Raw genomic sequence first — 22,956 nt, forward strand, 5'->3', positions numbered from 1 at the left:
TCGGTCTTGATGTTGTTCTTTCGAGTTACAGCTGCGCAGCGCACCGTGAATATCCAGTGGTCGCTAACCTAATGCTCGGGGAAGAAGGATGGTCAAAGGGAATATAAGGTGACGATAAGGGGAAGCGGTAATCAAAAATCTCAAGAGGGTAGAGATGTAGTCCCATAGGCGGGGAACTGGAAACAGAGAAGTAAGAACGCGACAACAAGGCCACATTCATTGGCCAAGAGAGCGCAGGTTCATCCCCAAGGATATGCAGGAGCACTCGAACGGGCCTAGGAACCCCATGAGCACCCCATCCCCAGGTCGCCCACACGTCCCAGCATTTGAGCATTCACTCACAGGAACGCACTCGACCGAGCACCGTGGCGAATCTGGGCAACATGCAGAGAAAGCAGCTCGCACCCAATAGAGAACGAGCCGCAGGGGATCTCACGGGACAGTTCAAATCCACGATGAGAGATGTCATACCGCTTCTGGGCGACGGCTAGCGGGATCAACGGGCATCCCGCGCTGGCACCGTACGCAACCTCGATCGGTCCGGGAGCGAATGGCTTAACAGTGTAGCAGTCCGAGAGGCCCTCGGACTCGTCATTAGCCTTTTGCTTCAGCAGACCGACGCGGAGACGCTGGACCAGGGTCTTCGGAGCAACCTTGGCAGTGGACTCGAAGACCTTGCGCGCGGGCTGGGGAGCGCGGCGAGCGGACTTGTAAGGCGGAGACAGGGGCATCTCGACGCCGGTAGGAGGAACAGTGAGGTACGCGGAAGACATGGTGTGTTATGCGGATTGCTAGAAGCAAGTGCACAGGTGATGGTACGGACAGAGCAGGATGCTGAGGCCCCGCCATACGCGACCGGGTTTATAAGTAGGGCGGGTGTTGTGAAAGTAACCATCGGTCTCGACTCAAAAACTCGCGCCGGGATTAGCACGTCGAAGGGCAGATGCAAATGACTAACGAAATGGATTGAGGCTATCAAATGAGTATAAAGTGCAGTCCAAGCTCGTCAATGGCGGCCACCGCGAAAGGTGACAACGCGGCGTGACGTTTATGCATGATCGTGTGAACTTCAGTATCACAACTAATTGTAGTCACACACCTGCACTGCGCGCGTTCTAAAGGACATGCGCAGCCAAAATGAACTGAATACATTGCAACGCAGATATTGGAAAGTTGACTTTTCTCTGGCCGTCGAATTCACTGATCCCCGCGATGAGCATGTCCATCTACCTGTGTCTGTACATGCAGCTTGCCAAAGTCCCAGACAAACTATTGAGTAGGACGTCTCTATCTATCAAAGATACAACCCATGTCAACCAGGTACTGTCAGATACAAGCATTCGTAATCGATACATTGTGGACCGTAAGCATATCAGTATGCTGCCGCGCATGGGCGCAGCAGGTCGCGTGAATATCTCACTCGGAGATGCCATTCTGTCCTGCAGAACCTCATAAGGGACATCTGGAAATCATCAACCCTAATCCCAACCAACGAATATCCGACGGCGAGCCCCGTCGCGCACAACTATCACCAACCAAACGTTCTAACATACCCTCATTAGCCGATCAAACAAGATCGCACAAGTTCACTCACTCTTCATGTAGCTCAATCCCACCAACCGATTTCCTCCTCTCCGTACTCACACCAGCCACACATCTCCCCACCTCCTCTCCCAGTCCGGCTGGCCCGCACACGCCAACGACTACGCCTGCCGGGAGCGTCGGCGACGCCTTCCATAGCTCGCACGTGCGGTCAACCACGCGATCGAGGATCTTCGCGATGCGGGGGCGGCCCGCGGTGAGTGTCATGCCCATTGGAAGGGGCAGAAGACGGTCGAGGACGGTATTGTCTGGAGAAATAGCACGTGTGTACGAGACGGAGATGCGCAGCTGAGCATCTGACCGCTCGGCGCGCGCAAGGAGGGTGGTGAACAAGGGCATGAGCGGCATGAGCGCCGCTGGAATAAGATGATCAGTCAATCGACTGAAATTGACAGAATGAGAGATTCGAAACTAACAAGGATCCTGCACACTCCATACGAGCTCGATGACCCTCACACGGCTGCTCCCTGCAATCGACTTGTGCACCAAGTCTTGTACGACAGACAGCGGATATGTGATCCCACTGCCGCCGCCGACGAACACCGCGCCCGAGAAGCTCGCAAAGACAGCGTGTCCCGAACCGCCTACAATAACTGAGTGGACATAGATGGTGAGAGCAAAAGGTTGACCTACCGTACGGGCCGTCAATGAGCACCCTAACCTGCCTATCTGCGCCTCCCGCCTCGCTGTACTCCACGCGCTGCGCGAGACTGTACAGTTTATTTGACCAATCGCCTACCTTCCTGATGAGCAGCACGATGCCCTTCCCACTTGAACACTACACACAAAGGGTTCAACATATCGCCCAGATCGGATTTGTATGCTCACCTTGCTTACGCTCGCGATAGTGAACGGATGGCTTTCCACCCACCCCGTCAGGCCCATACTGGTGCTAAGGACCTTGATCCGCAGATGCTGCCCCGCGCGCCAGCCAGCATTCACGCTCGGAATGGTCACGCGCACCATGCCGAGCTCAGGCATCGTGTGCAGGCGCGCGATGGCAAGCCGTGCCTGGAACAGACGCAGGAGACGATCAAAGCCGTAAAACCCGACGGCGATGAAGATGTACGCATTGGTGGCGGATTCGTGAAGGCAGATCTGTGGGGCGATATAGTGACAATAAGATGCATTCGAGCGTGAGATCAATGCGAGTGTGACGCGAAGGTAGCGGAGAAAGGGACGCACCGCGGGCAGGACGATGATAGCTGCCAAGGCGTGCGATGTGAAGAAAAATTGATAGAACATCTCGCGGACGGCTCTCAGGGAGAAGAAGAACAAAACATCCATGCACGCGAGCGCAACGAGACCCCAGATGATGTCAGGCGTCAAGTTCTGGCGGACAGTTCCGTTTATGAACCACTCATGGACTAAAACGAAGTTCAATAAGCACACAAGGCAGATGTGGTCAAGGAAACGTACTGTATCCTAACGAGTGGATGTTGACGGCGAGTACGACCGCTCTTCCCGCCCAGCGATGCAGATAGTTCAACTGCAGAGAGGTCAATGTCCAGAATGAACAAGTATTGGGATAATTATGCGTACCTTCTCATATCCATGGCCGATAAGCCAAGTGATGACATTGTTCTTCACCGCGAGCACAACCACCACCGGAATCTGCGCACATGCCAGCTCTCCGCTGTGGTTATAATCCGTGAACGGGTTGCTCTGCACCAACCCGACCGCCAGCATCAACCCCGTGTACGCGAGCAGCATTAGCACCTTGCCTATCGAATAGCCCTGACGAACGGTCCTCGCGAGAAAGCTACTCGTACCCGGAAACAATGTCGACAATGCCGGCATGTGGACGGGATACTGATAACGGCGATCTACACGCGCGATATCGTGGGCCTTTGAGATGTCGTACATGGAGATGCGCTTAGTCTCGAGGGCATAGTCGTCCTCGATGTCTGATGCATCCTCTGGTGGAGAGAGGGTCTTTTCGTCATCAGCGCGCTTTGAGCGGATAAAGACATGTGCAGGTGGATACACGGGCGAGAGCGGGTACGCATCGTGGGCCGATTTCTTCGTAGTTGTAGAATACAAGAATAGGCCCTCCGTCAACTCGGACCAGCGAGTGAACCTGACTGCTACTCTAGGGAGCGCAAGCAGAAAGAAAACCCCGACGATGCCCAGCAAGAGAAGGCCAGAGTAGTAGATAAGGTTGGTGGCAAGCTCAGCTCGCTGGGCGGAAGAATCCGCGCTAGCAAAAGCGGAAGTACCGATGGACGCAGAGCCAGCTGCAGTAGAATAGTCTGCGGTAGACATCGTGGAGGAGCTGAGGGGAATACTAGGATGAAAGAGCGTCAAGGGTCATGAGAAGCGAGCGGAGAGGTGGAGGCGGGAGGAAGCCTTTGTGGCCGATGGGAGCAACGAGAATTTTACGAGCTGGGCACAGGCACGGGCAACGAGGCATACACGCGGGAATCATAAACTTGGTAGGAATTCCCGCTTTGTTCATAGGTGCACAGCTAACCATTCAAAATTCCGACGCCAGTCGTAGATCTCTTGGCATCTTGCATTCGAACTATCTTCACTGCGGCGATGAATCCAGCAGATAGCGCACTTAAGACTGCCCTCCGACAAGGCAAAATACGAGGAGTGCACTAGTGAATATCTGGGTTAGCAGCTGCAGCAAGCGGCCTGGACAAACACGTTGGGTTCAACACACAGCCACTCGATAGAATCTCTATCGAGATCTCACGTAGTACAACGACTACCATTTTGAGCAATAATGGACCTGATTAGTCGAATAATTCTTCTCGAATGGAGGTCCCCCAGTTACTTGTAACATACACTACATTGCTGAGTGCTGACCGGTGACCGAGCGCTTGAGCGTCCTGGTCAGCGGCCATCGCGTCTTTCGCCGATCACCGTCAATATTGCTGCGCACAACATTCGATCCCAACTGGACCCGGCCATGTATACTGTGGCCGAAAGTTCCAGCTGTCTTTTGAAGAGCGTGTACAATTCTGCTCTTTTATCCGAGAGCCACCTTGCGTCATCTGGCAGCGGCGATCACACGTTCAAAGTCGCGGGAGTATCACTGTGCCATTGTCCTGGACATCTCTTGACGTCGGTACCTATGCTAGCTGCACCTTTCATGCTACTGTCAATATTGTTGACGCACCGCGCTAGACTTACAACTGTTTTTCAAAACATCCGATTTTCCCGCAGAGATGACTCACCACATTATCGCACACTTGTCGAACGATCAAAGCACGCTAGGAACGGTTTGTTGTCGCGCTAGCACTGTCCAGGCATAGACACATTCTCCGGTCCGTGAAGCTGGCCAGGAGTCACGTACGGACGGCGCACGATCTTCATGGCCGGCCATGGCTGACCTATGCGCTTGCTCGCCATCAACTTCGACTCTCCAAAAAATTACCGGCTGGCACACAGTATACTCACCTTGACATACCATAGAAAGTCTATGCTCTTCAAATCGAAGGGGGAATTTACGTCTGTGATACTCGACTCCTCCGACATGTACCATACCCTCTGCCTCAGCTCGGCCAAGCTCTGCAGCATTAGCGGCATGGACCTACTATTTACTTGGAATGACTGCGCGACGCATCAAAAGAACTCGAACCTAACACTCATCAGCGGATATCTTTACCCCATCAACGGAGAACGTCGGTTTAGCCCTGGAGGGTATCCATTCAAGCTTTCAGCAGGTCGCTGGTGAACCTCGCCGTCGAACTACCGTCCGAAGTAGAGGATGTTACAGGTCAGTGTTCGCAACTGTCTGTCGACATCACTCAGGTTCAGGACTGATGATCATACCTTACAGAGCCTCCGCCCAACTCGCAGGACTGATGCCTCTCTGATGTATCTCTACGCCTCGAGGCGGAACCTTGCTTGGCGGCTTCTCAAGCATGCTCTCCCAGCTCGCGTGCCTCGCCCTCAAACACATCGGGCTCGACTTCCATGTAAATCTGAATGGATCGGTGGAGGTCTGAATGGAGCGGCGCAATGGCTGGGAGGCGCTGCAGTACCTGCTGATCGTTATAGGCACGGAAGACGATAATTCCCAGCATGAACCAGCTGACCACCCGCCCAGATCCCTGCTCCGGCAACTCCTTCCAGGACTCGGCGCCCGGTATGTATTGCGGACGGTAGTGTACGCATCATGCCCTGCGTTCGATCACCGGCAATGAATTCGCCTCGCCGACGCAAGACGTACGTTCTCCATTGCAACCGACTAGCACTGCAGGATGTTCCACGAAGAGATGCTAAAGCACGTGCTGTTACATCGCCCGAGACAGTCAATGTCGCTACGTGCTCCTAGGAGACGAATCACGCGCTGTTACGACGACGGACAGCGCCTCCGGGTTTACTGGTAGCTCCGTCGTGTTCATAAATGCACAACAGAGCAGATGACAATATCGCGATTGCATGACGTTTACATATATCCATATAGCGCTTGTACGTCAGCGGCATACGTGAGGGAGTCTCATGACCGCGCCACTCCTCGGAATTCGTTGGCGGAATATGCTCTCAAGGGACATATTAATGCCTCTTTGGCTCGGTCAACTGTCGCATGTATTTTGACAGTCGTCTGAAGCGATGACAGGTGTTCAAGGAAGGCATGTTCCGGATGATCGACGTTGCAGCGAACACGTCCACGGACAGGCGGGTCAACCTCGTGCCACCCGCCCGTTCATACTAATAACACCGGACCAGGCACTCGTCGGAGTTATTCACCAAGCTCGCTTTGATATATTCACCAGTCTACGTATACAAGTTCCTTCGCTTCCGTCATTCTCGCGCTTACAAACGGTCTTGAAAACAACGACCAGTATCAGCACAGCGAAGATGGCAACAGCGGGAACCCGAATGGGCGTTCCGTGGTTGCAGAATGCGAAATGGCTACTCACTGACGTTACCCAGGTCCGTACATGCCTCCTTGACGCGCTCGGCCAGCGTCTTCTCGCCCTCGCGCACCCAGACACGCGGGTCGTAATACTGCACACAAACATATCAGAAAAGAGCAGATCAGCTGAATCAGTGCACGCACCTTCTTGTTCGGCTTGTCCGCGCCCTCGGGATTGCCCACCTGGCTCTGGAGGTATCCCGACTTTTTCTGAACGAAATCCTAGTGCACCAAATAGTATCAGCAGCTGGCGGACATCGGATAAGGGACCGCCACACACCCTGATACCAGTGAGGTACGCATACTGCGTATCCGTGTCGACGTTCATCTTCACAACGCCGTTCTGCACTGCTGTCTTGATCTCCTCCTTCGTCGATCCGGAGCCACCATGGAATACCAGGAACCTATCATCATCGCAGTCGGTGCCCAACGTAAACTTAAAACGAAAGATATGCCCTCACAGTGGCTTCTTCTTCCCACCGAGCTTTGCCTCCGCATATGCCTGATGCTTCCCAAGGAGCTCTGGGTGCAGGCGAACGTTACCGGGCTTGTACACTCCATGGACGTTCCCGAACGCCGCCGCGATGCTAAAGTTCGGGCCAACCTTGCTCAGCGCGGTGTACACGTCCCAGATATCCGGGGGCTGCGTGTACAGCTTGCTGTTATCCACGCCCGTGTTGTCCACGCCGTCCTCCTCACCGCCGGTGATGCCGATCTCCATCTCGAGCCAGAGACCGAGCGGCGCCATGCGCTTGAAGTACTGCACACAGAGCGCGATGTTCTCCTCCTTTGGCTCCTCGGAGAGATCGAGCATGTGGGACGAGAAGAGCGGCTCCTGGTGCTGCGCAAAGTATTCCTCGTCTGCCTTGAGCATGCCGTCGAACCACGGGAGCAGCTTCTTCGCGCAATGGTCCGAGTGCATCACGACGGGGCTAAGAAGGTAAGTCAGCGAGAAAGCACCTGAAATGAACTTGGGCGTACATACACGCCGTACGCCTTGGCGACGAGGCGGACATGCTGTGCCGCGGCGATGGCACCAGTTATGGATGCCTGCTGCTTGTCGTTCGCGAGGCCCTTGCCCGCAAAGTATGCCGCGCCGCCCTGGGAGACCTGGATGATAATTGGGCTCTTGATGTCACTGATAGACGTGCAGACAGAAGGTTTAGACAGGCGCACAGCGCGGGGTGGAGATAGGAGCGCACCGGGCGGCCTCGAGCACGGCATTCGCCGTGGAAGAGGAGGTGACGTTCTGCGGACATAAGGGTGTGGAGATTAGCGGGGGCCTGCCTGGGTGAGAGGAGACTTACGATGGCCTGCGGTAGAGAGGTACAAGGGCGGTAGTGCGATTAGCGGCGCGCCGGGACGCATGCGCAGACAGAACTTACAGGGATGGCAAACTACATACAGATGTCGCTCGCTAAGTGGCTATATGCGTGCATCTTGTGACAGACGTACCTGGTGCTCCTTTGCGTACTCGAAGAGCTTGTGGACATTGTGGCCGGTGAGGACACCGGGCTGCGTGTCGCGAGCGGTCAACATCGTGCGCCTCACTTAGCGCATATCGCACGTACGGGGACGATATCGAGGACACCCATTGTGAAAGCGAGAATAAGTCGGGTAGAGAACGGGGACGACGATGTGGAAGGGAAAGAGGATAAGCTGGAGATGAGGATGATATACGCGCTCCAGGATCGATCGACATCACGTGTCCGGATAGTATTTGACCGAGTGCGGGCAAGCCATCGCCGTCCGCTCATCTCTGGCGAGCGCGGGGTGGGTATCTATAGTTGTGGCCCTGGCCAGTGAGTCGAGTTCACAAAGAGTGGCTGAATTAGTGTGAGGAGTACTAGTGACATCGCTTAATGCAGCACGCCCAACTTACCCGCGGGGGCCGCGCAACGTTCGCGAAATGACGTAGAATCTATGCATGCTCCGATGAGACGCGCTGCGAGTATATTCGCTCGGCAAGCGCATAGCTTGCGGACGTTGTCCCCAGAGAATTCTGTTGAGCGCGTTTCATGGCCTTTTCTTTATAGGGGACATGATATGTGACGCCGCCGATTGGCTCGGTTAGCATACAAGCAACTGACGTCGGCAAACAGCCACCAGTGGGGCGGCTGGGTGTAAAAGGGTTAAGACTACGCGAGATGTGCGGCGGCGGAGGAGGATCAGGATCGGACGAGAGGCATTATGCGTTTCCCCTCACGCTCATGCTCGCGGGCATAGTTGCAATGAGTGCAGCTCGAGGATCGTCGTGACGGTCGGGCGATGGGATTGCTGTCGCCTCCAACCCGGGGCAGACAGTGACACTTGGTGCCTCGGGCGGGTTCATACCGTGCAGGTGCAGCCCGAAATGCGCGGACGCCATCCAGCAATGCGGACCCCGTCCCCTCCCCCCCCTCTCCTCCTCGTGCGCGAAAATCGTTTGCCCACGCTATGCCGCCCATCATGGAACGCGCATAATCAGCGAGAGGGCATCGGTGCCTTGGCGGTGCAGTGGGCCGGATGTTGCCGCCGCGGGTCTTGACAGCTCCCATAAGGGCCCACAAGCCAGCTCCATATTGGGTCCCCCTCTCCTCCTCACTCCTCTCCGCCATGCCCTTCTCGCGCTATCTCGACCAGTCGCCCAGTGACTCGCCCACGTACGCCCACCCCTCCGCCTCCCACTCCGACGCCGCCCTCGGCCTCGACCCCTCCACCTTCTCCTCCAACGTCCAGTTCCAGGTCCCCAACCTCATCTTCGGCGCCCCCACCATCGCACCCGGCGGCGGTGCAGAAGTCCTCCCACCCGGCTTCATCTCCACTCATGGCCCCCTTACCGCCTCCTGGTTCCTCAACACCGCTCCAGGAAAATACTTTGATGATTCGTCAGTTTCCACCTTTACCTGCGCTGTAGCTTCTGACCCCCATTGCAGCCCCTCTACCTCCTCTGCTCCACCAAAGTACCACCTGCCCTGTCCCGACAATCCGTATCCAACCTATCCTTCTCCACAACTGCCTGTTCCACCAGGCTATCGTCATCCGTACGGCACACCCACTCCTTCGCCTCCCACCTCCCTCTCCTTGCCCACAGCCCTTGGCCTTCCCGTCTATTCGACCTCTGGCTTCGACCTCCTCTCTATCCTTGCTCGTGTAGCGAACCGACCACATCCAAAGATCGTTCTGGGGCCAGTAGACCTCACTTGCTCCTTCGTCGTCTCCGACGTCCGCCGTTATGACTCGCCCATAGGTATCGTCTCTTTTCTCCTTCATGCTGCATACATCCGCTCATCCTCGCCCAGTATACGCTTCACCGACATTCTGCAGGCTCACTGGCTATGACGAGCACGAAATCCTCGGCCGCAACTGTCGATTCCTCCAGAGTCCCGACGGCCGCGTCCAGCGCGGCGAGCAGCGCCGCCATACCGCCCCCGAAGCCGTCCTCCATCTCAAGCGCTGCACCTCCCAGGACAAGGAGTGCCAGACCAGCATGATCAACTACCGCAAGGGCGGCGCCGCTTTTATCAACCTCGTCACCGTCATCCCCATCCTTGGCGGCGTCAACGGAGCGCTTGATGAGGCCGATGAGGTCGTCTACCACGTCGGCTTCCAGGTCGACCTCACCGAGCAGCCAAGCGCCATCCTTCAGAAGCTCCGCGACGGCTCCTATCTCGTCGACTACTCTCGCAAGCTCAACCTCCCCACGCTCAGCGGCCACTCCACATCCACCCGCGACTGGCGCGCCGCGTCCTCCGGAGGCGCCGGTGTCTCGCCCGAACTGCACGCACTGCTCGAGAATCCCGCTTTGGTTGACTCGCTTCCGATCTCGACGGGCACGATGGGCTCCGCGACGCCCGCGGTGGGCGAGAAGCCCGATCCGCTCGACGGGAACCGCCTCTTGAGCCTCGTGCTGCTCGAGCACGCGCCCGACTTTGTCCACGTCGTCTCGCTCAAAGGCGCTTTCCTGTACGTTGCGCCGAGTGTGCGCCGAGTGCTCGGCTATGAGCCCGAGGAGCTCGTCGGACGGAGTATCGCCGAATTCTGCCATCCCGCGGACGTCGTCCCGCTCATGCGCGAGCTTAAGGAGTCCAGCGGGCCCATCACAAGCGGGCACGCGCTCTCCATCGGGGCATCATCCACAACGCCAACAGGAGGAACGGAAAACATCCCGCGCAAAGTTGACCTGCTGTTTAGAATGCCGACCAAGGCAGGCACGTTCGTGTGGGTCGAGTGTCGTGGCCGCCTGCACGTCGAGCCTGGCAAGGGGCGCAAGGCGATCATCCTCAGCGGGCGCGTGCGCCACATGCCACGGCTCGACTGGGGCCCGATTGAGCGCTCGGGCGGGCTGTCCGCGCCGGTCGTCGCGCACACGGACAACGCTGAGGAGGAGCACGTCGAGCTCGAGCGCGAATTCTGGGGGGTGCTGAGCACGGATGGGACGTTCCTCTTTGTGGGTGCGGCTGTGAGGGATGTGCTCGGCTGGGGCGCGGGCGAGGTCATCGGGCGCACGTTGAGGGATTTGATCGGCGGGGCGGCGCCTGCGGAGGCGCAGCGCGTGGTGGAGGAGGAGCTCGCAAGGGTGTGTGCGGAAGGCCCGGGCGTGGGCATGGATGCACGCACCGTAAGCTGTGAGATGAAGCGCCGAGACGGCACACAGGTATCTGTGCAGGTCGTGCTGTACCGTTCGCAGGACGGCACGGAGCCGCTGCAGTGGACGACGAGCCAGGCATCTGCGTCCGCGAATGCTATCCCGGATGCGAATCAAGGGCCGGTGGTGTGCCAGGTGAAGCTGTACGGCAGCGGAGGGAGGTCGCGCTCGGGGCTGGTGCACCACGTGGGCGATAGCGTGTTCGACGAGTTGCAGACGGCGCGGGGGAGTAGCTGGCAGTACGAGCTGCAGCAAGTCAAGTTTGCGAACCAGCGGCTCGTGGACGAGGTCGCGGCGCTCGAGGCGGCGATTGCGGCCAAGGCTCGCCAGCCCTCAACGCCTCAGCTCCACTTACCGTCGATGCACCAGGTCGTGTCGCCTTATGCGCCTGCGCACGAGTATGCAGAGTCGCAGATGCCGTCGTACCCGCCTCAGCGCGTCGACGCACACCCCTCGCAGGACTGGCGGATGCACGGCCATTTGTCGTCGTGGAGTGACCTGCAGACGGCCATGCCGATGATGCCCATGAAGCGGTCATGGGAGGGCGTAGGCGACCCCGGGGGGCCGACCTGAGACGGAGGTGGTGCGTCGTGTTTCCCTGCATGTTTGCATTGCTCGCTTTCGATGATCATCTGCATAGACCCATACTCAGTCGCATGTGCTTTCGTATTGCTATCGTTACCCGTTGCATGTACATATATAATGCTATTCGTGATCATATGCATTGTAATACCGTATATATTCCCTTTACGCGCGGAGTGGGTCTGGCTGTGTGCTCGACGAGCATCGCGCCGGTGGCTACCAGTCGCTTGAACCCCGATAACGTGGCAAGATCCTCGCAATTGCCGTGATAATATACTACTACATACCCAGAAAGACAAAGTAACGATAGTCGTAAATACAGCTATATACAATTAGCGTAGCGGGTCGTGCAATGCAGATGCAGATGCGGTGGTATGGTAAATAGCAGATGCGATGTCCGTTCGTGCGCGCGGGGCGTCCCTCTTTTGTCCGTCAGTGGGCCTCCAGTGGCGAATAGGCAATCATGGTCATGGGAGCGGCTCGCGATTGCTCGAGAGCCGGTTGAGGTGGATGTAGACGTCAGTGCCAAAGCCATCCATGGAGATTAGACGCAGGTCGCCGCCGAAATATCGCGCGTACTGAATCGCCGGTCAGCCGGAGCGTACCATACCCACTCGCAGGGACTCACCAGTCTTGACAGCGGCAGCCCGTAACCAAAGCCAGCCATAGGTGCCTTAAAGTCGCTCGCTTGAAAGTCCTGATCAATGTTCTGGCCCTCCATCGTCGTGTACATGTACGTCCAGATGAGGGGAATGGCGCTGCGAGGGATACCGCCGCCCTCGTCGGTGATCTTGACGGTGATGTCCTCCTTGCCCTCGACGACGATGACCTTGATCGGCGGGAACGCGTCCTCGGCGTCGGGTCCGAAGCGCTCGACAACCGCACGAAGAGAGTTCTTCAGTAGCTCAAAGCAGATGTGCGAGAGGTGTCCGGGGACGTAGGCGAAATGCAGTTCGCGCGGGCAGATGAGCTGCACGGGCGGGCCTTTGAACATTGCGTAGTGTTCTTCGCAGACGAAGCTGGTCAGAGGGTAAGAGATGTGCGGGAGAGAGGAAGGTGAACAGATGCATTACCGCGCGTTCTCGATCGCTTCTTGGACAATGTCGTGCACGTTCGCGCTCGTGCAGATGATCCCGACATAGTCGGGGTGCGGTTGCAGCGTGTTCAGCGCAATATCTGCACACCTCTTCAGTGGCAAGCATCAGGAGCAGTAGAGCACGCGACTCACGCTGGCCAATGAGGAAGCGGATGCCTATGCGGGAGAGGTAGAAACGGTCGAGCCAATGCTGCACGTCAAGGTTGATGTTGCGTGCATTCTGGGAGCGTTTCCACTCGAGCACGCCCTGCGCGACGGTCGTCACTGTCGGATCGTGCCGCCGCTTGATATGCTCGAGGGCCTTTGTGAAGCGGCGGTTGAAGTCCTGCACCTCGGGTGGCCAATTGATCGCCGATGTGTTTGCGTAGTATCTGCGCGAGGTCAGGACATAGATTGGGATGGTAGTGGAGCGCACTCACCTCCGCTCCATGGGAATGCGCAGCTTGTGGTGCCCGCTGTTGGCGTTACCATTGCCGTGCCCATTGTTGTGTTGTGAGGGGGGGAGTCCGACGCTGGAGGGGAACGCGCCATAGTCGTCGATAAAGAAGGGGAGAGAAGGGTTGGTTGTGGACTCGGGCAGGGACATCTCACTGTTGTTGACCATGAGGGCCTCGCGGATGTGCTTGGGTAGTTTTGGGGACGGAAAGGAGATGAGTTCCTATTGGGACGTGAGGGGAAAACTGATGCGGGATTGCTTGCGGACGCACCTCGAACGACTGGGCGTACCAATCCTTGACCTTGTGGATAGAGGGCATCGCGCTGAGGTTGTGCGGTAGCTGGTCGAGCTCCTTCACGCGATGGGCGAGGCGGATGGGCAGCTCCTCTGGAGCACATCAGCGTGTAGAAAACATTTGGAGATACTCGCGTACGCACCGAGGAGGAACTGGCTCGCGCGGAGGAGGGTGCCCTGGCTGGGATTCTGACCGAAGAGGACCATCTGCTGCAACGACACTGGGGATCGCGTGCGCATTGAGTGAGGGCCCGGGGGGGAATAGAGAACACTGACCGCCTGTTTGTGGGAAGGAGGCATAGTGGTGGATGCGCTCCCAGAGGCTGGGAGTGATGCGGAACATGGCGGGGGAGGGCAAGGAGGGAGGGCGAGTGCGGGGGAGGGCAAGGAGGGAGGGCGAGTGCGGGGAAGGACATGCGGAATGCGGAGAAGTTAACACTACGCCGAGTCACATGCGCATATAGTCGTCCGACGCTGTCTCCCCCGACTTTCGCGTCCCCGCCCTCCACGTGCAGTCGGCTGGCGGCTATCCTCTCCCCGGTCGACGTCGTCCTCGACCACAACGTCGACCACACCTTTCGTCTCAGCTTTCTTTCTCTCTGCCTGTGGGCATCTTCACATGCCTGTTGCACGCAACCCGAGGCTCGTCTCGACCATCCCCAGATCCCAACAAGCACTCCGGTTCGCGTGTCTGCCGGTATTCCGTTCGTCCGAGGAAGCTTATTTCCCAGCGCCAACTGCACGGTTTCAAGCTCGCGAGACAATCGATGTGGCCGCAATGCAAGCCAGGACCAATGCCGCCTCCTCTCCTCCCGCACGCCCATTTCGGGCTCAACAACGGATAGCGCAAGGCGAGTCTATGGATGTCGATTGGTCGGTAGCATGCAGGGTCGATCGCTGCTGAAGGTCAGGATGGCGGAACTACACCTCACTTCACCTGTGCGCCGCCTTCGGTGTCGCCTAGCCTCTGCAAACTTACACACGCTCGGCTATCATAGCGGTCGTTTCACATACGTATTCATATCCGCGACCACGAGCCTTTCGCCGTGCTGAAATGTTATGCAATCGTGTTGCAAGTGCAGTTTTGCAATGAATTCCAGCTCTCCGTTCATTCGGATGTCATTGACTCTGCCACCTCTCGCATCAGACATCTCAGGCCGTATCCGCCTGTCAATTACGGTGGCACGGGAGCATGCAGGCAATGCGCACTGTGTATACATCCAGATTGCGGCTGACCCGTCGATAGCTCTATGTGTAAATGAGCTGTCCTCAGGCGATGCATACGTTGGCCGGTGCGCGTTTGGCATGAATGAATAGCACCATGACCCGCTGCTAGCTGACAGGATTCCATTGTTCGAGATTGCATTTGCAAATGCATACATGAACCATCTTGCGTTAAACTCACAAGACATGTATAGACACACGATCATAACGCGCGATCTAGTGCATGCTGCAAGCGCATCTCGAGCGGATGCAAGTAGTCTCAGCGTTTCGTCCCAGCTGACCCGCCTTCGTCCCTGCATTTTCCCATCCCGTCCTTCGATTTGCGTCCGCGTGTGCCGCTGCACAGCACCGTATGGGTCCAACACGCTGGAATATGTCTCAGAAGGTACAACTGACCGTTGAATGGTGTCAGCAGCAGGGTGTCCTTCCGCCGGCCTTCTGTCACAACTGACTGTGAGGCTGAATGGGCAAAGGAAATCGGCAACCGAGCGAGCAAAGGTGTAACAAAGTCAAGGCAATGTGCACACCGTCTCGCCATGCGTTTGTGCCCAGAGCCTCGTCATAGACTTCTGTGCGACGTTTCTGTATAGGCATATTCTTCCGCTTCGCCTGCCAACCATGTGATAGTAGAAATATGTACCTCACTGTAATTCACCAAATTCAAGCTTGCTGAACGCATGTGAAGGTTGTTGAAATGGTCAGCAAAGCTGCACCGTGGTACAACGACAGACAGCGTTACATCAGCACTTGAAAGATATCAAACCAAGGCTTCTGTAGCACTGGCGAAGGTGATTGACTTGATGTAATTGCATCTTGAGAACAGGATTGGTGGTACTAACATTTTTGAATCACTACCAGTCTACAGCCATAGCACTATGTTAATAGTGATTCAAGATACCATGTCGTGTGCTTTTACTATGTCAGCCCCGTCTTTTAAAATACAGTCACATTGAATCAAAGCGCGAGCCTGCTCACCATCTTATACGGTGGAAAGGGCACGGAAGGACGATGATGGCAGAGACAGTCATGTCGTCGCAGCGGGCACTTGGGAACAATAAGAATAGGTATAGTGAATTGCTATGGTACGTGTACACATTCAACCAGCAAATAGAGTAGATGCCGTCGTCCCTCGAGAGCAGCCGCGGGGTATCAATATTGCTTCTGTCTCAAGCCCGCTCCAAGATCGGTCATGCATGCTGCTGTGTCCGAGGCCGTGTCACCTCTTCATAAATCAGCACTAAGCAACGAGCAGCGGTCATTAATGTCGTCTGCGAGATATTGAGGAACGCATCGCCCGCACCTTTGAGCTCCTCCTTTCCCAACGGCTCACCATAATCAAAGTCAAAGAAAGACGGGTCGATCGGCTCTGCAGTCGGCTCGTCTAGAGGATCATGGTATGCCTTTTCCATATCACCAGATGTCAGTTGCCCGCTTCCGCAATGTCAGCTCTCAATGCTTACTTCGAGGTATGGATGTTTCAAAGCCTCGTCCACCTCGATGCGTCTTTTAGGACTGAATGTCAGACACTTCTCCATCAAATCAAGGGCCTACAAGCATGTCAACAGAGACAAGTGCGATGTACGCGAACGATTCCGTACCAAAGGATTAGCATTCGGGAATAGCTGGTTGAACGGCTTCTTCTTTCTGAATGGAAGCGCGCGAATATACTCCCTCGATCGTGGAGACGTAATAGCATAGAAATCATCTAGTGACGGAGTGCCGAGTACATCCAGGATGATGGACAGTTGGTGATGGTCTGGCGACGAGCAACGACGTGGTGTAGCAACAACTTATCAGTACCCAATCGATACATGACACCTAACGACACATACAGTCACGTCCAGGGAATAGCGGCTTGCCACTGAGCATTTCCGCGAGCACGCAGCCGACGCTCCAGATGTCAATGGCTCGCGTGTACTCCTTGAAGGTCAGCATCACCTCAGGAGCGCGGTACCATCTTGAGCGCACAGTATCAAAATTGGCGCAGACACAGCCGAAGCGATTAAAGGAGCGAATAACGATGATGAGCTGCGCATAGACATCAGACTGACATAGATCGTCTTTCACCTTGTGGCGACATATTCTGTCATAAAGGTACTGCTGTCGTTGGCCACGTTTGGTGGTGGCCGAGCAGATCTAGCAAGGCCAAAGTCGCAGAGCTACGTCAAAGTCAGCGAGGCGTAACTTCAACATGCAGAAAGGTGTTATGGGCGAAATCTTCGATGCCGATCGCATATGAAGACAGCGAAGATCAAAAATATCGTAGCTCACCTTCAAGTCACAATTAGCGTTGAGAAGTAGATTTGAAGGCTTGAGATCGCGATGCAGCACGTCCGCAGAGTGCAGAGCTTTCAAGGCCCGGAGTGTCTGATCGCGTGGGATGCAAAAAAGCCGCAGTTTTCCCGGTTGAGAGGAGAGTCTCAGCGATATGAGAAACGTACCAGCAAACGTGAAGACAGACCTGGTAAATGAAGTACTGACAATGATCGTCACTCAAGTCTTGTGTCCGGATAACGCGGTGCAGATCGGTCTCCATCAACTCTTGGACGAGATAGACCTCCCTGAATTCAGCAAGGCTGGGAGGCCGAAGTATGTCTAAAATCGAGATGATGTTCTCGTGGTGGAAGTGACGCAGGAGCTTAATCTCGCGCAGCGTGCGCAGGCAGAACATGGAGTGATCGAATGGAGTGATTCTCTTGATTGCCACCTTCCGCTGTGACGGCAGGTGGAGAGCTGAGCTATGATAGTGACCGCTCTGCATACAGAGTTGGCTAGAAGATGTTGTAAGGGCAACGTACCACACTACGCCGTAGGCACCCTCGCCTATCACATCCAGTACTTGGTAGTTTGTGCCGACCACAAAGTTGGCGGCACCGCGTTCGGTGTCGGGCATGCTGGAGTTAGTTGAGGGAGTTGCGACGCCAAGCTTGCCAGCGTTCTGCGGCCGCACAATGATGTGTTGTCCGCGAGGAACAGGATGGAGGAGAGCAAGAGTTGTGACTGCGGTCAATCGCAGGCAGCGGTATTGTTAGGTAGACTGTAGTACAAGCGCCCGTGTAACGAAGACGGCTACTGACAGATGCCGCATTAGGAAAGAATGGAGGTAATAAATAAGTCGGCTTTTGCGGGAAATGGTTTCTTCCTTCAAGGAAAACAGCCGTAAGCCACGTGCCGCAAGGACTGCAGCAGGGAGTGTCCGAGTTAGGACGTCCGTCCTCGTCCACTGCTCGTTTGCGCTGCTGCAGCCAACCTTTCACTCCCATCTTGACTGTCAATTCTCCTGCGACCCCTCTGTGCGTTCTGCTTCATAAATGCCAGCGTCCGACAACAGGAAGGAGGATGAATCTCTCCACGATTCGGGCAGAGACATCGACCGTGACAAGGACAGAGAAAAGGGCGGGAAGGTCAAGGGCCCTTCAAAGAGTATGTGACCAGACGTCTCAGAGCTACCACATTGTTTAAGTAACGACGTACCGCACTGCAACAGCGAAAGACCTCTCCCATGTCCCTTGCAAATTTTTCAGAGTTGGTTCGTGCACAGCGGGGCCCTCCTGCCCGTTCTCCCATGCCGTCCTCGAGCCTGGCCAGCAAAAAGAAGTATGCGCTTGGTTCGTCAAAGGCAACTGCAAGTTTGGTCACAAGTGTGCGCTTGCCCACATCCTGCCTGGCCAGAGCATGTCCATGGACAGGAAGAACAAAAAAGCAGCGCAGCTTGCTGCTAACGCGGCCAACGCTCCGGGCGGTGGTGGACGTGAGGGGTCACGGGCTGCTCGATCGCAGAAGAGCGGGTCTCATGGAGGCAGCAGCTCGCAGTCTCGCAATGCTTTGCTGTCCGGCTCAACCGCGCCCACTCGGGCAGTCTCGAGCAACTCGCGATCAGGCATCCCCATGCAACTCAAGACCACTCTGTCTCCTTCGACGCCTGCTCCTCCTGTGAAGGATACTGACTTTGCGTCGTTCGGCCTCCCAGACGAGAGTAACAAACTTCCCAGTGCCCCCGCGCAGGGTAAGTCTGCCGCTCTGCAGATGCCAACCGACATGACCCCGCATGCGAGCGAAGGCGACCAGACCGATGTTATCAAGGCAGAGGAGATGATGAAGGACGAAAGCAGCACTCCATCGACTGTTCCGGCGGGCACGCCCATCGATTCTCGTCGCGTCGGAGAAGCTGAGAATGGCTCGTTCAATGCGGCGGATTTTGGACCGATTGGTTCACCAACGCATTCGTCCCCATCTGCCATAAAGCCAATGCGCGCACATGTGAATGGCGTTTCCCCTGGCACTTCTCCGCAAACGCATGGGTTGTCATCCTCGCCCTTCTCGGCACCTGGAACGCAATCCGTTTTCGTGTTTCCCGAGCAGGAGGAGTCTGTGAACGTGTTCAAATCTCGTTCAGGCATTTCTGCCTCTCTCGGTGCAATGTTCAATTGGTCAGCAGATCGACCGTCTCCTCGGGTGGAAGGATTCAGCGCGGGAGGCATGGTCAATGAAATAGTGGTGGAGGATGAGGACCTGGAAGAGTTTTTACCGAGCTCCTTGACTGATTTGCTTACGCCTGAAGAACGCTCCAGACGTATGTCACGTACGAAAGGAAGCCGTGCGGGCGTGCTTGCGTCTGAGCGAGATCCTGTGGTTGGCCAGCGGCCAGGCAGCGAAGGGCTCCATCACAAATACTCGCGCTCTGTCCCTGCACCGTCATTGTCGCACGACATCAGGTCGATCTGGGCCGACAGCAATGACAACAGTGCGTTAGATCCAGCTATCGCCAGTGGTGGACTTGGCAATGGCACCCCGAGCTCTTTTCAGTCCAACTCTGCATTAACCGGCAGACCGTCCGGTGAGGATATCCTTGCCCCGTCCAATGCCTCTGCAGCGTTCCTTCCTGGACTTCATCATCACTATTTGCATGCCAAGACGCAACGAATCAGTCTCCTTTCTGGAATGACTCCTCTGCACTCGGCTTCTGGTAATAGCATGTCTCACTACTCGAACATTTACGGAGCAGGACTCAGCGCGGGAACGATGTCCCCCCCTCGCACAAATGTGCTCGGGAACCGCACCACCTTGGATACCGTTTCTTCTGATATATACCATCCCCACTCCTCGCTTACTCCTTCGGGCCACCCAATACAGAGCAGATATGATGACTTCGCCACAGAAGGAGACGAGCGGCACACGGCATTCTCCCCATCGGCTCGGGCACTACAGGCGCATGCTCCCGGACAAAGTCTACCTCAGGGCCTTGCCGCCGGTTACTCTCGGATCCATGCCTTGCCACCGCCGCCAGTTATTCCTTCTCCGTCAACACCTGGTGCATTTAGTCAAGCGGGTGGGGTTTCTCCAGGCACAAAGATGTTCGGCCACGTGCAGAGCGCATCGGGCGATTGGCATAGCATGCCATCTAGCACTGGGAATGGCTTGGACCATACGCCCGGGTCGCAGACCCTCAGTGGGCAGACTGCGTCGGTTGGTAGTTTACAGGCTGTCTTCTCACGTCTCTCGTATTCTGCAGCTGCGTCCAGTAAGCATACATCTCCCCAGTCATTTAAGGCTTACTCACTCTCGTCCTATGTAGGAGGAGCGACTGCGGCTCCTCGTATCACGAGCGTACGCAACGCGAACCCGCCTCAAGGCCTGTCGAGCCCGTTGAGTGGTCCCGTCTTGACTGGCGATGATGACGATCTGTTCAGCATGGATGGATGATTTTTGTCGTAGGATCAATATACTATCAAAAATGGCTGGACTGTTCGGCAGGCCTTTACAAGCTGACCAGGGCAAGGCGCATGATCTGATGGTGATTCCCCGGTGTTCTGTCGCATTCAACGCTCTGTATAGTGCACTGTTGTTCTATTTTACACGATGTACATCTTGCATGGCCTCTAATTCAACGCGTTACCTTGTAGTATCTCTAAGCGCTCGTGTCATGCGCCGATTATGTAGATCTTATGAAGATTTTCCCGCTTGCTCTCAGCCACATCTCACATTTCCTGTTGTGTTTCCGTGTTCCTCCAACTGCACAAAAGATGGCTCTCCTGCATTCACCTCTACCCAGCTCATCCAGAAAGCGCAAGCCTCGATCTGAAGATGACACTCCGGCCCTCGTCGAACAGCTCGAAAATCAGCTCATCACTGCAATATCAAGCAAATCCTCGCTCAACAAGCTGTCTGATTTACTCAACATCGCGCTCAATGCACAGGATGTCGCGCACTTGTCAAAATCTGTCTATGCATTGTACAGGGTGTTCGTGTCCGTCATATCGAATGGTATGCTGCTTTCCCGCAATCCCGACGAGGCAGCGGAAGCTGTTCATGCTTGGCTCATGGACAAGCTAAATGTGTACGTCGAGCTATTGACTGGCTTGCTCAAAGATGAGGAACCTGTTCTAAGAGTGCGTTGCAACTATCGCTATTTGCTTTTCTTGCTCTCTCAACCACGGAAAGACGTCTGCGTTGCAGGTTTTGCTATCGCTACAGAAACATTTATCCACGTCACTATCTGCCTCATCGTCGTCCTCGCAGGAGCAGCCACAGTTTTACCTGTCGCACTTTCGCAAGATCGTCACCGCACTCCTATTCTGCCCCCCTTCACAACGCAGCTCGCCGACTGCTAAGAAGCAGAAATTTGAGAACGAGTCTCAGGACAATGCATCAATCGAACCGGATGTGAAGGAATTGTTTGTACGGAAATGGCTCGACGTTTATGACGATATCCGGTGGTTTTTCTTGAGAGAGTCTGGGTACGTCGCGCGACTGCTTTGCAAAGACGCTAATATCATACGCTGCACTTCAGGAATATAGTCGCTCGTCATCCCAGCGAGAAAGGTGGCTCCGCAGCCGTAAACCTGCTCAGCATTCTCGAAGGCCTGACGACCTGTCCTACTGAGGCTTCCGAACTCAATACCTGGTGGGTTGAGGAGTTTGGCACTCGCCCACGCGCTAGCAAGTCGACAGGTTCAGATGAGGACGAGGCAGATGAGGACGAGCCTGTAGCGGACTTGAAGGATGACTGGCGAGCGTTCTTCGATCAAGAACCCGCCAAGCTCAACAGCACAAAGTCAAAGGGTTCCTCGGCTCGGCTGCACACTTTGACTTTGCACGAGTCTCTTCACTCTCTAGCTTCTCATAGAGCAGTTTTCACTCACGCATGGCTTGCGCTGCTTCCGGCTCTATCAGCAAGGCCATCAGACTCGAAGGCGCTCTCTCTCCGAGTTCTGAACGTTCTGCACAGAGGAGTGATCCCGCATTTGACGCGACCTATCCTTATCATGGACTGGGTCAGTACGTGTGTTGACTACGGTTCGTTTCCTCAATGCGCGGTTGTGAATGGCTAATAGTTTGCTTCCCACAGGAGGCGTCGTGGGCTTGCTTGCATTGAACGCGCTCTTCGTCCTCATGAAGGAATATAACCTGTCAGTGAAGACGAAGCTGTCGCTGTCCGTCTATGGCGCGTATGCTAATGCTTGACAGTGACTACCCCTCGTTCTATACACGGCTCTATGCCTTTCTTGACCGCGATGTCTTACATTTGAAGCATCGGGCACGCTTCTTTAGGCTGACTGAATTATTCTTGAGTTCAACGTGCGTGCTTACTGGTTCTTTGACCTTGCAATTAATGACTCCTTCCATGCAGGCATCTTCCGGCAGCCCTCGTGGCGAGCTTCGTCAAGCGGCTATCCCGACTGTCCTTGAACGCACCGCCAGCCGCTGTGGTAATGATCATTCCATTGGTGTATAACCTGTTCAGAAGACATCCCGCACTCATGCCAATGATTCATCGTACGGACTACGATACGACGAAAGGTGCATGTCGCGTCGCCCTACGAGTCGGCACCGTACTAAAGCCTCCCCTCAGATACATTCCAGATGGATGAGGCTAATCCTGCTTTGACAAATGCGCTGGACTCGTCGTTGTGGGAACTCTACTCTCATCGGCAACACTATCATGCCGTAGTGTCGACAATGGCATGCATCTTCGAGGAGGCATTTACGCGCCCCGCATACTCCGTGGAGGATTTTCTTGACCATGCATATGGGACGGTGAGGGAGATAGCTCTGGTCCTTTTCTTTGACTGACGCATCTGTTTCGCTAGATGTATGAAGCTGAAGCACGTCGGAGAATTCAAAAGGGACCAGCAGCCAATATGGATTGGCAATTCGGAAAAGACAACAGTACAGCCGTTGCATTGTGGGGACTGTAAGATCCCGTTTCGAATACATAGTCG

The 22,956-nt window shown here is 55.6% G+C and overlaps 9 protein-coding genes across 9 annotated transcripts; 4 read left to right on the forward strand and 5 right to left on the reverse strand.

Moving 5' to 3' along the window:
• Positions 1-338: 338 nt before the first annotated feature.
• On the reverse strand, positions 339-773 carry LAESUDRAFT_764344 (uncharacterized protein; the record flags this gene model as incomplete). The annotated part of the gene is made up of 1 exon (XM_040913426.1): positions 339-773. One exon carries the CDS (start codon positions 771-773, stop codon positions 339-341), a length of 435 nt encoding a protein of 144 aa, XP_040758483.1.
• A 416-nt stretch (positions 774-1,189) lies between these two features.
• Positions 1,190-4,242, reverse strand: LAESUDRAFT_731977 (uncharacterized protein). The gene is made up of 8 exons (XM_040910148.1): positions 3,145-4,242; positions 3,022-3,091; positions 2,788-2,969; positions 2,431-2,700; positions 2,236-2,380; positions 2,019-2,186; positions 1,595-1,958; positions 1,190-1,544 (listed from the first exon to the last, which is right to left on the reverse strand). Exons 1-8 carry the CDS (start codon positions 3,865-3,867, stop codon positions 1,529-1,531), a joined length of 1,938 nt encoding a protein of 645 aa, XP_040758484.1. The 5' UTR covers positions 3,868-4,242; the 3' UTR covers positions 1,190-1,528.
• A 2,067-nt stretch (positions 4,243-6,309) lies between these two features.
• Positions 6,310-8,450, reverse strand: LAESUDRAFT_708466 (fructose-bisphosphate aldolase). The gene is made up of 11 exons (XM_040906688.1): positions 8,047-8,450; positions 7,931-7,990; positions 7,861-7,872; positions 7,783-7,788; positions 7,678-7,724; positions 7,461-7,613; positions 6,937-7,407; positions 6,756-6,879; positions 6,620-6,697; positions 6,480-6,567; positions 6,310-6,383 (listed from the first exon to the last, which is right to left on the reverse strand). The coding sequence occupies exons 1-11, from the start codon at positions 8,230-8,232 to the stop codon at positions 6,373-6,375; spliced, it is 1,236 nt and encodes a 411-aa protein (XP_040758485.1). The 5' UTR covers positions 8,233-8,450; the 3' UTR covers positions 6,310-6,372.
• A 620-nt stretch (positions 8,451-9,070) lies between these two features.
• LAESUDRAFT_665406 (uncharacterized protein) lies at positions 9,071-11,675 on the forward strand (the record flags this gene model as incomplete). The annotated part of the gene is made up of 3 exons (XM_040905188.1): positions 9,071-9,303; positions 9,391-9,704; positions 9,757-11,675. The coding sequence occupies 3 exons, from the start codon at positions 9,071-9,073 to the stop codon at positions 11,673-11,675; spliced, it is 2,466 nt and encodes an 821-aa protein (XP_040758486.1).
• A 238-nt stretch (positions 11,676-11,913) lies between these two features.
• LAESUDRAFT_527798 (alpha-ketoacid dehydrogenase kinase) lies at positions 11,914-14,177 on the reverse strand. Its single transcript, XM_040902820.1, has 8 exons — positions 13,787-14,177; positions 13,654-13,731; positions 13,488-13,603; positions 13,200-13,438; positions 12,913-13,151; positions 12,758-12,860; positions 12,313-12,703; positions 11,914-12,262 (listed from the first exon to the last, which is right to left on the reverse strand). Exons 1-8 carry the CDS (start codon positions 13,851-13,853, stop codon positions 12,152-12,154), a joined length of 1,344 nt encoding a protein of 447 aa, XP_040758487.1. The 5' UTR covers positions 13,854-14,177; the 3' UTR covers positions 11,914-12,151.
• On the forward strand, positions 13,760-14,778 carry LAESUDRAFT_527953 (uncharacterized protein). The gene has a single exon (XM_040902821.1). The coding sequence runs from the start codon at positions 13,925-13,927 to the stop codon at positions 14,561-14,563; it is 639 nt and encodes a 212-aa protein (XP_040758488.1). The 5' UTR covers positions 13,760-13,924; the 3' UTR covers positions 14,564-14,778.
• A 1,003-nt stretch (positions 14,779-15,781) lies between these two features.
• Positions 15,782-17,801, reverse strand: LAESUDRAFT_816350 (mitogen activated protein kinase-like protein). Its single transcript, XM_040914769.1, has 9 exons — positions 17,533-17,801; positions 17,196-17,472; positions 17,006-17,101; positions 16,802-16,893; positions 16,567-16,691; positions 16,333-16,490; positions 16,195-16,281; positions 16,035-16,134; positions 15,782-15,971 (listed from the first exon to the last, which is right to left on the reverse strand). The coding sequence occupies exons 1-9, from the start codon at positions 17,625-17,627 to the stop codon at positions 15,922-15,924; spliced, it is 1,080 nt and encodes a 359-aa protein (XP_040758489.1). The 5' UTR covers positions 17,628-17,801; the 3' UTR covers positions 15,782-15,921.
• A 244-nt stretch (positions 17,802-18,045) lies between these two features.
• LAESUDRAFT_739492 (uncharacterized protein) lies at positions 18,046-20,437 on the forward strand (the record flags this gene model as incomplete). Its single annotated transcript, XM_040911010.1, has 2 exons — positions 18,046-18,157; positions 18,222-20,437. The coding sequence occupies 2 exons, from the start codon at positions 18,046-18,048 to the stop codon at positions 20,435-20,437; spliced, it is 2,328 nt and encodes a 775-aa protein (XP_040758490.1).
• A 320-nt stretch (positions 20,438-20,757) lies between these two features.
• On the forward strand, positions 20,758-22,932 carry LAESUDRAFT_764351 (CBF-domain-containing protein; the record flags this gene model as incomplete). Its single annotated transcript, XM_040913427.1, has 8 exons — positions 20,758-21,123; positions 21,176-21,471; positions 21,525-22,012; positions 22,083-22,143; positions 22,202-22,312; positions 22,365-22,534; positions 22,587-22,771; positions 22,825-22,932. 8 exons carry the CDS (start codon positions 20,758-20,760, stop codon positions 22,930-22,932), a joined length of 1,785 nt encoding a protein of 594 aa, XP_040758491.1.
• Between the last annotated feature and the right edge of the window lie 24 nt (positions 22,933-22,956).

Source organism: Laetiporus sulphureus (assembly GCF_001632365.1).
Source record: "Laetiporus sulphureus 93-53 unplaced genomic scaffold LAESUscaffold_74, whole genome shotgun sequence".
Taxonomy (NCBI): Eukaryota; Fungi; Basidiomycota; class Agaricomycetes; order Polyporales; family Laetiporaceae; genus Laetiporus; species Laetiporus sulphureus.